The 18,649-nt window shown below is 29.5% G+C and overlaps 1 protein-coding gene across 4 annotated transcripts in view; it reads left to right on the forward strand.

The window, feature by feature from the left end:
* The window catches only part of LOC100200226 (uncharacterized), a 48,111-nt gene extending 29,672 nt beyond the window's left edge, over window positions 1–18,439 (forward strand). For all 4 annotated transcript variants that reach the window (XM_065809247.1, XM_065809246.1, XM_065809245.1 and 1 more), the window contains 2 exons: window positions 16,116–16,400; window positions 18,003–18,439. In XM_065809247.1, the coding sequence (XP_065665319.1) occupies window positions 16,116–16,400; window positions 18,003–18,208 (491 nt within the window). In that variant the 3' untranslated portion in view covers window positions 18,209–18,439. The remainder of the gene's footprint in view (window positions 1–16,115; window positions 16,401–18,002) is intronic.
* Window positions 18,440–18,649: the final 210 nt, after the last annotated feature.

Here is an 18,649-nt window from a genome sequence, read left to right on the forward strand (position 1 = left end):
TGACAAAACATCTAGTGGATGAAAGTTAGGGAAATAAAATGGTAACATACTACGCAGGAAAAAGTTTTTGCACGACAGTAAAATGCACTTACTCTTACTGTTTTGAACCAAAAAAAATTAAAAAAAATATAGTAATAATTTGCTATAAGTTTTTCTTTTAGATTTTTTTTATCTGCCATCGCATAAGTGTTAATATTTTACTAATTTATCGGACTTTCAACTATAAATTGCTTTCCTGAGTACTTACTGTTCTCTTTAAAACCTGTTTCATCTTTTTTAGGGGTAAGTTGAGTAGCTTTACGGGGCGAATTAAGCGATCGCGAATTGCGATGGGCTAAAACCATTTAGCGATCCAGATATTATTTGAAGCAATCACAATCGTGATCGCTAATTTTTATATTCCTCGATAAAAGTTTTTATAAAAAAAAGGTTCATATTTCACGACGATGTTGACATAAAAACAGTCGGACTAATATTACCTTATTTTATATATTGTGGGGCACAGGAAATTTTAAAATAAAAGCGTGCAATTTTCGGACCACGAGTATCACCAAGAAATAGTTTTAAAAGTTTGGTTATTTGGATAGGCTTGAAAGTTGGAAGTTGAATAAAGTACTAATACACTTTACCTCATTTTTTTAAGTTATACCATATAACAATAAGTATTTTTATCCTATATTTGTATTACCTCGTTTATCATTCGTTTTATAAATATATTTAAAACATCTTAGTTATGAGAATCTTAGTGAACTATTTTTGTTGCTGTAAATTTTCGCGTTTTGGTAAATTTGAGTTGATTTACTTCATACACGGTAGGAGTTCTTCTTTTAAAAGCAGCACTATCAGCAACACTTCTCTAAATCCTATTCAAAAGAGATGAATTTTCTTTATTTTAAATTTAAAATTTTTATTTCAAATTTAAAAGAAAGTTTAAAGTGCGTTTGACGTTGCAAGAAAGATATTATGTAAAAATGATTAATGTAACATTAGCTGCGTTCCTGTTTTAACAACAGCCACCCTTAATCATTAGACCTAATGAGAATAACAAAGTTAAAAGATTGAAAATGAAAATGAAAAGCAGATTGAAAATGAAAATCAGATTAAAAATGAAAAGCGAATTAAAAATGAAAAGCATATTAAAAAAGAAAAGCCGAAGAAAACTTAAAAGCAGATTAAAAAGGAAAAGCTGAAAAAAAAAATGAAAAGCAGATTTGCTGAAATTGAATAGGCTGATAATTTCTCCCATTCAACTCTCCTAGACCAAAGGTACAAGAAATACTTTTTCAGGTCTCAAACATTTCAATTCGATGATACAAAGTTTAAAAATACAAAGTTTGAAATTACAGTGAACAAATGTTATACTTTCAAAATTTTTATGATACGCTTTTTTTGAGACCCAGGTTGGCTTTTGAATAATTTATTTTTAGACAATACGATGGATTTTATCCCAAATGAGTTACATATTTGAAATCAAAATGAGAAATGTTATTCAAAAAACATATTGTTTGCTCGGCACTAGAAAAATTGTGTTGTTGTTGTTAGTCTGTGAAATCAAGCCCTCCTGTTGAAGATACATTTACAGAATTTGAAAATAATTTACAACAAAAACAAAATGTTTTGTCTGCATGAATTGAATAAACTAACCATCGTATGTCAAGTGTCTCACATGTCAAAAATTTTCTTTTGTACTGTACTTGTAATGTCTTTTGTAATGTACCGCAGAAAAACGCCCGCCGTCCAACAACCTCTCCCTAACCGGCTCCGGCATCATCCAAGAATGCTATGTCATCCACTTTTAAATAATAAACATAGAACGAAAACGTTTAACAAATAGAAAATAGCTCACTTTTTTCCGTTTTGTTAAATAAAAAATTTATGAAACTGGGGATGTTGAAATATTTTTTGTATCTTGCATCACATTTGCATCTCTTAAAAAAAAAAAGGTTCCTCTATTTTTAAGGTATTTTAAGACTTTCAGATTCTGGGGGAGGGGGGGGATGCATTTTCCCATGAATCCGTCGCTGGTTTAGATTCATTAATTTTATGTATACGTTCTTCGGATTTTATAAACATTCACTCGAAAATTGTGCGGAACTAATGGTCCAAGGGTATTAAAGTGTTGTAGTCTTTAATAATTTTCCAAATAGTAAATTATACAAATCGTAAATAATCCAACGGGAATTGTTGAAATGATTAAATCGTTAATAATTATCAAAAGAAAATTGTTGGAAAGTTCAACTAATTAATCTATTTAAAAAGATAACGTGCTTATAAATTTTTATTTGGATTTAAATTTTTTTCTGCTTATTAATTAAAATCGGCAACCCAAGATAATTGCCAAGTTTGTTTTAGTGGACGAAACCTGGAGATTTATAGTGTTGTTGATGACACTATAAGGTCTTCATATCAGTTCTTATTCTTATTCTGACAAACATAAAATGGTGACATTTTTTAAATATCATATTTATACAATTTATTAAATAAAACAACTTTTTGTTTACGATGTCTGGTATATAAAAGATTAAAAACCAAAATGAAAACCGTTATAGGGTGGATTAGGGTAATATGAGCACCTTGGTAATGTGAGCATACTTAAAGATTTCTTAGATGTAAGCAGTGAAGTTAAAGTTGCTATGTATTTTTTGAATCAACTGTTATTACAGGAATCAGTACAATTAGCGTAAATCATTATGCACTAATTAGCGGCTATTATCTAATTAAAACGCTGTTAAATTTTTTGCGTTTTTGAAATAATATCATCACGCATGAATAAATCTGTGGCGCGAAATTTTGGTGCTAAAATAATGAAATTAATTTTATCATTCATTGAAATTACCTAGTTTAAAGTCCTGAAAATACAGTGGTTTTAATTGGTTTTTTGAATAAAAACAAAATATAGTAAAAATTTTTAACATTTTAACAATACTAAACATTTTCTGTAATTTAAATTCAAAAAAATTGAATTTTTATCGTTTCAAAGTTTGAGTTAATAAAATTGAAAAAATAACGAAAGTTTTTTTTTTTTTTTTCTTGCGGAAAACATAGTAGTATTGTTTCAACAAAAAATTGCTTAAAATTTAATCTTTTAATGATAAGTTTTCTTAATTACGAATCATAATATTTCGAAAGTTAGTTCTAATTGTCAGGTTGGTAATTTTTTTACAAAATTAATGGTTTTTTTTTGAGTTAATTTAAAGTGCTCATATTACCAAGTGGTCTGGGTAATATGAGCATTTTTGTTACTTTTTTAAAACCTCTGTGTTTTTAAGAAAAAATTCGGTTGCCCAAATATCTTAGTGGATCATGAGTACGGATTCCTAAATATTGTTTATTCGTAAAAATTTTGGATCCAGCTTAATTATTTTTGAAAATATTCCAATTTTCGTTTAAGGTGCTCATATTACCCTAATCCAGGGTTGTCCAACGCGTGGCCCGCGGGCCAGAAGATGGCCCTCGTCAGCCTATGGCATAGCCCACATATCACGGTCCATTAATTTTGAATTTTTATTTTAATAAAAATTTCAAATAACAATAATAAAATAAGTTCTACAGCAACAGCATAATATTTATATATTTATAATTCGAATTATACATTCGATTTCGATTATACTTTCACTATATAAATCCGCATTTGAAATAATAAAACGCGCGCTAAAGAAAAACATTATTTTTGTATATTTAATAAAGATGGCTTCAGCTAAAAGACGTAGATGTGATACTGAAAGCGGTCATGGGGGTCGTGTATTTAATCCTTCTTGGACAACTGACTATTTTGTACATGAACAAAGTAATTCTATTATATATCTAATTTGTTTGGAGAAAATTGCCGTGTGTAAAAGTTATAATGTGAACAGGCACTACACTACAAAACATGCTGTAAGTTATGACAAATTTAAAGGCCAATTTCGAATTGATAAGATTGAATTGTTGAAGTAAACTTTTCTTGCACAACAATCAGTGATGAAAACTAAAGTGATTAGCTCTTACAGTGCTACCAAAATAAGTTTTTTAATGGCAGAAGCTATTGCAAAAAGTGGTAAACCTTTTTGTACTGGAGATTTATTAAAAAACTGTTTAAAAATATTTTGTAAAGAGATATGTCCTGAAAAAACACATACTGTTAAAGATCTTAGCCTCTCACACCAGACTATTGCAAGAAGAGTTGAAGATCTATCAAAAAATATTGAATTATCATTAAAAGAAAAATTAAATAACTGTGAAGCCTATAGTCTGGCACTGGATGAATCAACAGACAGAGGTGATACTGCTCAGCTAGCCATTTTTATTAGAGGTATAACTAGTAACTTTGAAGTAATTGAAGAACTGTTAGATATTAATCATATGAAGGACACAACAAGAGGAGAAGATATTCTCTCTGAAGTGAAAAAAACATTGGTGAAATTTGAATTACCAGAAAAGAAACTCTGTGGTGTCACTACAGATGGAGCAAGTGCACTAACAGGAAAAAATATTGGATTTATTGCATTACTTAAGAAATCCATTAATCATGAAATTATTTCATATCACTGCATTATACACCAAGAGCAGTTATGTGCAAAAGTATTGGAGATGAAGAATGTTATGGAACTTGTTATTCATACTGTTAACTTTATAAGAAGTCGTGGCCTTAATCACAGACAGTTCAAACAATTACTTGAAGGTTGTGGTAGTGAGGCTGAAGATGTAATTTATTTCAGCCAGGTTAGATGGCTTAGTCGAGCTGCTACTCTGAAAAGATTTTGGATACTATTACCTGAAATAGTGCTGTTTCTAAAAATTAAAGGGAAAGACACAAGCTTGCTTGAAAATGTTGACTGTCTGAATGATTTGGCATTTTTGATTGACATGACTCAGATGTTAATGGAATTAAATCTTAAGTTGCAGGGTAAAGATCAACTTATTAGTAAATTGTTTGAAAATGTAGAAACATTTGTTTTAATATTAAAACTTCTGAAACAACAATTAAGTTCTAAAGTACTTGTCCATTTCAAGGCATTATCAGAAAGAAATATTATACAATTGACTCTAAAAGATATTGTACTCTTATTTTAAAATTAATTGATGAATTTGACACAAGATTCTGTGACTTTAAAAAGGAAAAAAATGAGTTAGACTTATTTGCGCATCCATTTTCCATCAAAGCTGAGACAGTTAGAAATGAATTTCAAATGGAATTAATAGAATTGCAAAACAATAAAGATCTTAAAGAAGCCTACAAAGAAGTAGAATTGTTAGAATTTTATAAAAAATACATGAGCATTGAAGTTTTTCCTCATTTGTGCAGGCATGCTATTAAATATTTTTCACTTTTTGGAAGCACATACAATTGCGAACAGTTATTCTCAAAAATGAAGCAGTTATTATCTCAGAATGAAACAGTTATTCTCAAAAATGAAAAACAGAACAGAGAAATAGATTGACAGATGAACACCTTACTAATACCCTTCGAATTGCATCATCAAATATAAAAGCAGACATAGATCATTTATGCAAAAAAAAACAGTGTCAAGTTTCACATTGATCGAACTTTTGTATAACATCACTTTGAACCTTAACTATGAGTATAACTGTTTATTTAAATTTAAATAAAAACTTCAAATTTAATAATTTTTATTTTGGGTATTTTAATGTTTGTGGCCCTCAAGTTGATTTTGAAACGAATTAATGGCCCTTACTGTAAAAAGGTTGGACATCCCTGCCCTAATCTACCCTATTTAAAAAAAATCAAAACATACGTTGTAGTTATACCGTTATGTTGTTGTTATGACAACAGTATTGTTTTTAGTTGACATTCTTAGTTAAAAATTTTATTTAAATGAGGTATTGTTTGGTATATATTTTCAATTATACGCTAAAATAGTCATATTTTGAATTTGATTCATTTCCTTTTTCAACCAAAAATTGAAAAATTACATGTTTTTTATAATTTTACAAAATTTGGTTATGTCATTCATATAGTTAAAAACTAGTCGTTGGAGTGATACCTAAATAAAATAAAAAATCAACAGCAATGATAATAGATAAAATTAATTAATTTAATAATAATAATAATAATAATAATAACGATAAAGCTATAATAAATTAAATAATAAGACAAAAAAATATGAAAACACTCAATTAAAAACAACAAACAAAAATAAAACAATGGACCTTTCCCATAAATCGGCAAAAACGCAATGCATTGTGGTAGTTGTATTCATTTAAATCAAAACAAATGTCGAAAAGCCTAATAAATTTTAACAGTGATGTTCAATTATGTGAAAACAGTGAGATTGAACTTTGTGAAAACAGTGAAATTGAACTTTATGAAAACAGTGAAGATGATAGTGAAATTACTTTTAACGGAGAAGTTGAACTTTGCGAAAACAGTGAACCACTCTTTTCACAAAGTTTAACTTCACTCTTTTCACAGAATTCGATCTCACTGAGAGAAGTTGAACACAGTGAAGTTGACTTCAGTTCAACAAGTGGTGGATGTACTTGTTGTGTACCAAATTGTTTTAATAATTCTAAGCGTAATAAAAACTTATCATTTTATGTTATACCCAAAGAAAAAGTGTTAAGAAAGTTATGGTTAGCCAAAATTAGCAGAAAAGACTTTAGTCCTTCTTCTTCACACAGAGTTTGTTCAGCACACTTTCAAGGGAACAAAAAAACTTATATGAATAATGTTCCAACAATTATTCCAAAAACAGTTAAGCTAACTGCTCGTGTACCAAGGAAAACCAAAAATAGCCTTGGTTTAATACATAAAACAATACAAATACCTTATAGTGAAGAACTATCGACACCTGTTTTAAGCTACGAAGAAACATTAAAACAAGAAAATAAAATTCTTAAAGATCAAATTGAGGACATTATAAAAGAAAAACAAGCGTTAGAAAACACTCAAAAAGAAGCTATATGTAAGCTCAATGACAAAATACTTCTATCACAATTTACAGTTGAAAGGTTTAAACATAACAAAGAACATTTCAAATTTTACACAGGTTTTGAAAATTTTGAACTATTTAAAGTAGTCATGAAGTTTTTAGAACCAGAAATATATTCACTAAATTATTGGGGTTCAATGTCTACTGTTGCTGACGATTTAAGTGAAAATTCTTCATCTAAAACAAGAGGAAGATCATGTATATTAAACGTTGAAGAGGAGTTTTTCATGGTGCTAATTCGACTACGTTGCGCCTTTCCTATAGAAGATTTAGCAATACGGTTTAATATTTCATCAAGCACTACCAGTAGGATATTAATTACTTGGTATGATTTTTTGCACATAAAATTTAGATCAATTCCAATATGGCCAACAAAAAAACTAGTTAATGAAACAATGCCTAGCTGCTTTAAAGATGTATACCCTAATACTCGTGTAATTATAGACTGTACAGAAATATTTACTGTGATGCCAACTAGCTATCGCACTCAATCAGCTATGTTTTCAAAATATAAACATCATCACACAGCAAAGGGTTTGATTGGTATTGCACCGAGTGGTGCCATTACATTTGTATCTGATTTATATGCTGGAAGATCAAGTGATAAACAGATAACAAATCACTGTGGCATACTAAAATTATTAGAAAAAGGTGATAGCCTGATGGCTGATAGAGGTTTCGATATCGTAAATGACTTACCAAAAGGAATTAGTCTCAACATACCACCATTTCTTGAAGGCGATTTTCAACTTACATTGGAAAAAGAATTAGAAACAAGACGAATTGCATCTGTGCGAATTCATGTCGAACGTGCAATTGCAAGAATCAAAAACTACAGAATATTACAAAACACATTTCCACTTTCAATGGCTGCTGACATGAACAAAATATGGGTCATAGTTTGTTATTTAGTTACTTTTCTGCCACCTCTAATAAAAACTGATAGCAAATAATGTAACCAGACAAAAAAAGAAACATTTTATAAATATTCTGTAAACGTTTATTTTACTTTAAATATTTCTGATGACATAAATTTGAAATAAAAATCTGTTAACTCTGGAAAAATAATTGTATTCCATAATTCCGCATCATACTCTATTGTTTCGATGTGCAATGATTTTTCTGTGTATACAATAAAATCAATTGTTTTAGTTTCTGTTAGTGCCATAACGCCTTGACACTGATAGTAATAAGGATGGTTTATTTTTAATTTTGGAGCACCATCGTTAAATTTCAAATAAAAGTTTTTATCTTAACACGCTTCTTTAATTGTTAAATGTTTTTTTAAAGAAGGACATTTCACTTCAAGTACTTTTTCAGCGCTAACTACTCCATCAGGGCTACAACCCAACCAAGGGCATTTTGGGTTTATAAAAAAACCACATCGAGTAACACTTGACTTCGTTATGTTTTCATATAGTTTTATTGCTATATCTTCATTAACCTTTCCCCACATACAGTTTTCTCCTGCTTTGATATTTTTTGTTTGTAACCATTTTTTTAAAATTGATGTAGGGTAAATTTTTTTCCACCTATTTATTACAGTACCAAAATTTGAAGCTGTCAATCGTTTGCATCTTTCTTGATACCATAATGTACTTTCAGATTGTTTAACTGTATTGACTTCAATATTTTTAGCTTCCTCAATATCAACAATTAAATGTAATTCTACAAATGCTTTTTGTTCAGTAGACAAACAACTTAAATCAATCACCTTTTTTAAATTGTCAAATAGAGTAATAATAATCAATCGGTCATCTTTTTTACTAAAAGGTTCTGCAATATCATTGTCTATAAATGTTGACAGAGATGAATTAAAAAAGGAACATGCCTGAAAGTTATTATCACGAATTATTGAAGATATATATGTCCCCTGGCAGAGATTTTCTAAACCTTTACAAAGAGTTGGAAGTTGTAAAGTTGAGGTTTCGTAACAATTTGGTAATGAATGGTATCTACGTGTTCCTGAAACTAAAGGTCTTTTTCGAGTACTATTTTTGTCTTTAAAAGCGTCAGCTTTTTCAAAATTTAAGTTTGAAAACAAAATTGCTTCAGAGTTGGATGATTCACCTGGTACATGCCATATCTGTAAAACATCAGTACATGTTTCTGTTTCTGGGACCACTTTAATGTCTAACTCTTTATAATCAACTAGTTGATATAATGATGCAGCAACATGCTTACAACAGCCCCCCGCACTAGCTTTACAATGGCATTTCGAATAAAGTATTTCACCAGTAGATTGGCACAAGTGTATAAAAACTTCGTATTGTTTACGTTTCATAGAAGCAGCAACATTAGACTTAACAATAAACAAATTTATGGATGCTGTTACATTCGCTTTAACACATACATTTTTGACATAGTTTTCTTTAAATAAACGACAGCCAAGAGTTTGGTGTCTATTGGCTCCTTTTTTACAATTATCAATATGTATAGTATCATTAACAAGATATTTCTTGATAAAATTGTGAGATATATTTGGTAAAAGTGAAATGTCTCTTGACCAAGTTGATATACTCTTGTTTATAGATTCTTCTTCGTCAACAGCAATAAGCTCATCATGCTTAAGTTCTCGAAACATAGCTTTAGATGCCTGGCAAGAGTTCTGAAAAGAACTAGCATCAATTTTATTTTCTAAATTAGCATTAAAAGAACTAATCATTATAATAATATTTAATTCCTAATACTTTAATCGGATTGTTTTGATTTAAATGAATACAACTACCACAATGCATTGCGCAGTTGCCGATTTATGGGAAAGGTCCATTAGCAAAACAGCACAAATAAAAACAAACTTTCTCGCAAACGAAAATGCAAAACACAAAAACTACAAAATGAAAACGCAAACACGAAAACTTCTACAAAATAAAATAAAATTAAAAACAAAAACAAACTTAGTTATATATTGGCAAAGCAAGAAAGGTGTAGAAATATTAGTAAAACCGAAAGAACAACTAGTTGTAGTTAACGCAGCAATTAATGAGCAGGAGGAGCGAAAGAAACGCGAAAAGAACGTCATTACATATGGAATTAAAGAGTCGAGCAAAACTGAGAGCAAAGATAAAATTGAAGAAAGCAATTGAGGACTTACTAAAAACAATAGGAAAAGAAAATGTTAAACCGATACATTTAAGGAGATTCATATCAAAAAACGCTGCCAAACCAGGCCCGATTCTACTCGAGTTATCCGAAGGCGAAAGAAATCCTCTCTTACTCGCGTCAAAAAAGCTTTGAGTTGAGGAAGAAACGAAACGACTTAAATTCGAAGCTTGACGCCAACTCGCCCTTTCGATATGCGATTCGTGGAAACGAGATTGAGCGATTTAAAAAACAATTATAGAGAAAAAAAAATGAAAGCGAAAAAAAGCGAAAATTTACCGTATTTATCCTGTATATATTTGAACGCCACTTCACTAAACAACAAGTTTGAGGAATTTAAAGTATTGTGTCACCTGAATGAACCAAACATAATCGGAGTAACGGAAACATGGTTTAGTGAAACTTCAATTACGTGTGTGGAAAATTTTTGCTTATATCGTAGCGACAGAAAAGATGGCCGCGTGGGCGGAGGAGTTTGTATTTACGTGAATAGCGAAATAACGTCTTATGAAGTAAATGAAAAATGGCTATTGACGACTGACTTAGAACAAATCTGGACTGTACTAGTTTTCGGAAACGACAAATATTTGGTAGGATGCATACACCGACCAAACGATGTGGTAGATATGGAACTGTTCAGAAATGTTTTCAGAACTGCAAGAGAATATGTGGACAAACGGGGTTTTAAAGATCTTTTAATAATGGGTGACTTTAATTTTCCGAAAATTGAATGGTCAGATGGAGCAGTTCATGCAATAAATTCCAGTGAACACTCGATAGAACATCATTTCTCGGAAATAATAAACGACGAATTTCTAATTCAGCACGTCGCGATACCTACTTTTCAACTAAACGAATCAACGTACGAGAATACATTGGATTTACTGTTCACAGTAAACGAACAAAGATTATTTCAAGTTGAGACAAATGCGGTATTAGGGAATATAAGCAAAGGACATCTTGTAATTTGCTTTAAATATGCACTCAATCACCATGAGACAAAAACTGTAGCTAGCAATCGGAAATATATTTTAAAAAAAGCTGACTTCGCAGGAATGAACAAATTTTTTACAAATACAGACTGGGTAAACATTTTTGATGCAATTAATATCCAGGAGATGTACGACACGCTCATTTTTTATGTTAACGAAGCTTGTCAAAAATATATACCGTGTATATCGAAAAACAGGACTCGTAAAAGAATTTTTTGGATTGACAATGAACTAAAAGAACTTGTGAAGAACAAAAGACGAATGAGACATTTAAACTGTTGCACAAATTGGAAAAACAAAAATGTGGTAAACGAATACAAAGCATTGTGTAAAACAGTTAAAATTGAAACGAGAAAAGCCAGAAAAAAATACGAACGCGAACTGGTCTACAAATCGATTAGAAACAAGAAGATACTATTTAAATATGTGAACGATCAACAAAATGTAAAGAGCTCAATTAAAGCGATAAAAAACGTCGAAGGAAATGTTACAAATACGACTAGTGAGATTGTTGACATTTTAAACGAAAATTTTCAAAACTCTTTCACTAGAGAGGGCGACCAAGTATTACCAGAATTCGGATCGAGATGTGGGGGTAAATATTTAGATTTTGACGAGAGTGCAGTTAATTGCAGTGACGTAGTAACAAGATTAAGCAAATTATCCATTGAGAAATCATGTGGAGTTGATCAATTGAGTACTATCATTTTAAAAAATTGCGCTGAAGGACTAGCAATGCCAATCACATTGATATTTATGTTTTCGATTGATAAGAGCGAACTACCTAAGCAATGGAAATTTGCGAACATTACCCCAATCTTTAAGAACAAAGGCAGTAAGCTAGAAGCGAATAATTATCGACCAGTATCACTGACTTCTGTGCCGTGTAAAATTCTGGAGAGCATAATAAAAGACTCACTATTGGCACATTTTACGAACAATAAATTTTTATCGAAGTGCCAACATGGATTTGTTAAATCTAGATCATGCACGACAAATCTCATGGAAACTGTGGATTATTTAACAGAAAATATCGCACTGAATCGTCCGGTAGATGTGGTTTATTTAGACTTTGCGAAAGCTTTCGACACAGTGCCGCACAAAAGACTCGTTTTAAAATTAAAAGCGTATGGAATTACAGGAAAGCTGCTAAAGTGGTTAGAGGAATTTTTAAAAGATAGAAAGCAACGCGTAGTCAACGGTGATACTGTTTCGAGCTGGCGCGATATCTACAGCGGAGTTCCGCAGGGATCGGTAATTGGCCCGATATTGTTTGTTTTGTTCATAAATGACCTGCCGGATAGAATACAAAATGTAGCCAAGCTCTATGCAGATGACACCAAAATAATGATCGATGTGAACTCAATAGAGAAAATAAACAGTCTTCAACGAGATATAAACAGTGCTTGGGACTGGTCTAAAAAATGGTTAGTGAAATTCAATAAAGAAAAATGCGAAATAACACATTATGGAAGTAACAATCCAAAACACGATTATTCTATGGATAATGTTGTCCTAGGACAAACTACTATTCAAAAAGATCTAGGCGTATTATTCTCAGCAAACATGAAATGGAGACAGCAAATTATATCTTGCAGCTCGAAGGCAAATAAAATGCTGGGAATGATTAAAAACACATTTGTGAAACTGGATGTGCAGACTCTTAAAGTCTTATACGTGACGTTTGTTCGCCCAATAATTGAATTCGCGGTTCCAGTTTTAAAGCACAATTAGACAATTGGCTCCTTTTAAATAAAATTAATACTGACACGGCTGTCTAAGTGTGTTATTAATACACACACTCGTCGTCTTCGGGCGGCTACAGCATCTACTACTACTACTACTACTAAAATAGAACGAACAATAATAAAATATTTAGCAGCAACAGCACAAATAATTACTAACTTTATCCAAACAAAATGTCAAAACACAAAAACTACAAAATAAAAGCAAAAACTACAAAACGAAAATGCAAACACAAAAACTTCTACAAAATAAAATAAAATAAAAAAATAATAATCTTTTGTTATTTTTGGCGAAAAAAAATAGTGTAGAAAAATTGGTAGCGATTTAGTACAAATCGATGTTCGAATTTTCGTTTGTTTGTTTTTAAACGTGTTAATTTTGAGTGTTTACTTTTCAAGTGTTTTTTTTTTTTTAAATATTGCTTGTTTTTTTTTACTCTTCATTATCCTTTGATATTTTTTAATTCTTTATTTAAACAATTGATAATTAACTCAGTTTTTGATTTTCTTTCTTTATGAAATTTATGATTCCAAATTCTGCTGTTAACTGTTTTTATTATCAATAAGTTTTTGTTATCGTGTATTTTTAGTAATCAGCATTTTAGTTTTTATTTTTCATTATTTTACAAGTTTTTATTTTCTATTTTATCTGAAATAGCTAACTTCCAGGCATGGAGCAAACTCCAAACATTTTAATGTTTATACTGATGTCAAATAATGAGGTTTTACATAAAATTGCGATGATTGAAGGCTGGGAACGAAAAAGACTTCATTCCTTTCCCCCCCTCCTTCCTCCTATACCCCAAACGTGACAAGTTGATAAAAATTTATTTGTCGTATTTTCAACAAGACTTATATTCATCAATAAATTTTAAGTTTCATAGAACTATCTATCAGCATTCATAAACTAAGACCCTATAAAAGCATTCATAAACTATGACCCTATAAAAGCATTCATAAACTATGACCCTATAAAAAGTTCATAAAAAATTTATCGATGAATATAAGTCTAGTTAAGAATAGAACAATATTTTTTTTTTATCAACTTGTTACCCCTCACGTTTGGGGTGGGGGGGTGGGGTAAAGTCAATGGGCTTTTTTGTTCGCAGCCTCCAATCACCACAATTTTTTGTAATGCCTCATTATTTGACATAAGTATAAATATACAAATGTTTGGAGTTTGCTCCATGTCTCCATCTCAAACACCAATAATCCAGGATCCGTCACTGGAAATGGTACAGGCAACAAAGACGCACACATGACGAGTTATGCTGGCCATTTTTTATGTATATTATGTCTAGAATTGTAATTGTCTCGTTTTTCCCGTAGGAAAACGCAATTAAATTTTTAATTTTTATTAGTTTAGCTTTGCCCTTACCTACGTAAAATCGAGACAATGGCAACCTTAATTATGTCAGTGGCGGATATAGGTCATTGTCATTGAGGGGGGGGGGGGGGGGGAAACGGGGTTAGTCTAAAATCGAAACCCCAAAAATCACTTATTTATTTGATAATATATGGTTAAAAAAGTAAAAAGAACTTTATTTCCATTTATTGCAACAATATTGTAAAATAACTATTTATAATCAATCTACAAATAATATAAAATATATTTTTATATTAAAAATGATAAAGTTCTCCTGAAAAAAGTTTTCTTAATATTTTTAGAAGTGTTAAAAATAATTTTTTGATAACATTTTAAATGCTAAAAAAGGTAATGCGTAAAAGCATTGCGATACTAATTAAAATTACAGATAAAATTAAAAACAAAATTAAAAGCTTTTTGTTTAAAAAATAAATAAAGTTTTCAAACTGTTTCGAGCAACTTTAGAGTCTTTTTTAGAGGTTTTCTGAGTGTTGAGGCAATTTTCCGTATACAATAAAAACAAGAAAATGCAGACACAATAAAAACATGTATTAAATTTTTTTTTTTGTGTTAATTCACCTCCTCAAGGTCGAGAAGGCCACTACAGACGAGGAGGTTACTTATTTGTGGTATAACCCTCTCTCAACTCTATAACTCCGAAACACGAACCTTGACGAACAAGGCTGCTGCGCGGAGAAACGAGTTGAGCGCGATACTTCAAGGGACGTGGTGGGGATCGAACTCGGAACCACCACGTCCCTTGGAGATATTTTAGCATTTCATCGCAATAAGTAAAAGGTCTCTTAAAAGAGATTTTTAGAAACAAATTATTTAAGGCTGATCAAATAATGGGCATACTAAATTATTTAAATAACATAATTTTTAAAAAATTATTTAAATCATTCAAATAATATATATAAAGTTTAAATAATTATGGGTTCAATTATTACATTTGTTTTTAATACTTAGTAAATTGATACTCGGTAAAAATAAACTAAAGACCTTTATGGGCTAATATCTTAGCAACCAATATAACAATATAAAAAATATATATATAATAGCTTATTTTATTTTATAAAGAATAAGAAAATTGGCTAATTGCTTCAGCCAAATGCATGAAAACTATTTATTTTTGGTTAAATATGACCTTAAAAAACATTTCAATCAATCGTTTCATCACTTAATGATGTCCTAAGTTTGGTAATGAATAAGCCAGCCGCGCTGAAGCATCTTTCGCAGATGAAGTTATCAAATAAGAATGAATTTAACTTTTCCAAATCTATGACCATATAAAGTTTGACCCCCTCTCCCCTAATTTGAAGGGGTTGCAAGTTTTATATTGTCATAATTTTTGAACGCTGAGAGAGAATACTATAAAACTTAAAATTTATCAATGAATATAAGACTGGTTGAAAATAGCACAAAAAATATTTCATCAGCTTGTTGCTCTCACTTTTTGGGCAGGGGGGCCAAAATGTTGGGGCTTTTTTGTTCCCAAGCTCCAATCATCGCAATTTTTTGCAAAGCATCCTTATTTGACATAAGTATAAACATAAATGTTTTATTCAAAAGAGTTAATTTTTCCGCAAAAGTTTAGGATCTGTGTGAAAAAAAAAGAAAATTTAAAGTGCGTTTGACGTTGCAACAAAAATATTTTCTTAAAATGATTCATGTATCAGTAGCTGCATTCCTGTTCTAACAACGGCCTCCCTTAATCATCAGACTCAATGAGAATAACAAAGTATAAAGATTGAAATTGAAAATGAAAAATTTTATAAATAATGTTTTAATGCGATTCTACGAATAAAATGGGGGGATGGGGGGGGAGGGCTGGTTCCTTTAAAAATCCGATTTCTATGACATACTGAAATTTAAATCTGATGCTTTTCTGAAAAAAGATGCGTATTTCCTTAATCACTGAAATTGTTTTTATGATTTCAAAAATAAATAAAAACTAAAAAAATAAATATTTTTTTAGCCGAAAAAGATTTTAAAACCGCATTGCGAAAAACGCATAACATGTATCGAAAACGGCATGGGGCCGCACCGCTTAAATGGAACAGTAGTTTAGCACAAGCTGCTCAAGAAGCAGCCGAAGAGGCAGCACAAACAAACACTCTTCGTTCTGTAGATACACCAAACGTCGGGCAAAATATGGCTGCTATGACAGGCGGAGAGCTTCCCGGTGACCGGGTGTCAACAATGTGGTACGATGAAGAAAAAAATTTCGATTATAATAACCCAGGTTTCAGTTCAAGCACAGGTAACTGTTCTTTACATATTCATTTATATTTAATTTTTGTTTTTATCTAGAGCTTATATAAAGTGTATATATATATATATATTTTTTTAATATTTAGCTTATATAAAGTGTGTGTATATATATATATATATATATATATATATATATATATATATATATATATATATATATATATATATATATATATATATATATATATATACATATATATATGTGTATATATATATACATATATATATATGTATATATATATATATATATATATACATATATATATATATATGTATATATATATATATATATATATATATATATATATATATACATATATATATTTGTTATAACAATTTGGATTGTCTAAATATTTAATAAGTCCACTTATACCAGAGTTTCTTACTTCGTTAGTATTTAATAAAAATATAATATAAGTTTATTATAAAAATTATATATATTTAATTATATATATATAGATATATATAATCATATATATATATATAAATTATTATAAAAAGTTAAGTTATGTAAGTATATAAAATATTTATAAAAATGTATTGATAATAGTATAGCAATAGTATATAAGTTAATAATATAAGTAGTAATAATATATGAGTCATAAAAATAGTATAAATACAGGAGAGTTGCTGATATTGGAACACTTAACAAATATTTGTCAACCGAAGATGGTTTTATTAAAAAACATTTATGATTTAATTATCATAAACAGACTATCATCATATCATATAATTATCATAAACAGACAACCTTACTATACTTTTAACCATAACTCGATTTAATTGCACTGATATTGGAAAAATCAAAGGCAACTGGTTTCTTAAATTGGCACACTTTGATTCTTTGATCGAAACAAGTTGCATCTTCAAACTAAAAAACAGTAAAGTCAACAAAAATCAATTAAAATTTTTATCTTTTCAGTGAAAGTTTTAATAAGTTTTTCAAAACTTATTAAAACTTTCACTGAAAAGATAAAAATTTAAATAATATTCCCCAATAATTTAAATAATATTCCCCAGGCAAAATTAAATTCTACAAACAAAAATTTTACAAAAGCTTTAATTATTATAACGTTCTCTTTATTTATTAATTAAAAATCACTAAATAAAGTATTGTTTTTAAGCTTTATGATTGTAATTTTTAAATTGCCTAAATTTTTTCTTCATCTTTGATTGACTCAAAATCTTTGATTTTATCACTAGGATTAAGGAAAACTTTATCGTTCCAATCAAAAAAAGATTGGACTATTTTTGACTGCAATATAATGTTTGCTGCAACTTATAAGTTTATGTTGTTATTTGCATTTTAAATCCTATCGCCTTAAACACTATAAACCTTGTTACCCAGAGCAACATAGATTATCGAAAAATAAAAAAAAAGCTTTAAATCGATTGTGCACTAACATTTTTTAAAAGATAACTTTCCAAATCTCTCAAAACGTAGAAAATATAACGTTTTACTAGAAAAATTCAAAATAAAGCCGTAATACATTTTATTTCCAAAATAAATGCTTGTGTTTATTAAATTAAAGTACTTATCCAATTTCGGCAACTCACCTTTACAATAATATATAAAATCTTTAATTCTTAGGAAGTTTCACGCAACTTATATGGAAGAGTACAAAAGAAATGGGGGCGGGTAGAGCGTTTGGGAAAAATGGCCAAACTTTTGTTGTTGTTTTATATAAACCACCAGGAAATATTAGAAGTCAATACGTAGAAAATATTGGACGACCTACTGGACCAGTTCCAAATTTATCAAAAAGTAAAAAGGGAAGTTCTTGTCAGATAATGTAGTTTTATTGCTTTTCTAAATGTTAGATACATGTTAAAATTATATTTCATTTTTTATCATAAAGTTTATAATCCAATATTCATCTTCAGTTGTTGATATTATTACGTCAATTAAAGTTTCTAACTTCAGAAGAACTTTTTTTTATAAAAAATCAAATTTCTTATGGAGAGTTTTGTTAAAATGTAGATTTTTGTATATGATATTTAAATATTAGATAAATATGTTTCAAGTTATCATTTTAGTATTTTTTGATATTTCTTAAAAAGCACATTTATTTATTTCTCAAAAAAAAAAATTATTTGTATTAAAGTTAAATCTTATGACTACATGATTACATTTTAAGTTACCCTGATTGATATTACCATGATTACATTTTAAGACATCCTGATTACATTTTAAGACATCCTGATTACATTTATTAAGATATTTTCTTTAATTTTTTT

The sequence above is a fragment of the Hydra vulgaris genome, chromosome 11 (assembly GCF_038396675.1).
Source record: "Hydra vulgaris chromosome 11, alternate assembly HydraT2T_AEP".
Lineage (NCBI taxonomy): Eukaryota > Metazoa > Cnidaria > Hydrozoa > Anthoathecata > Hydridae > Hydra > Hydra vulgaris.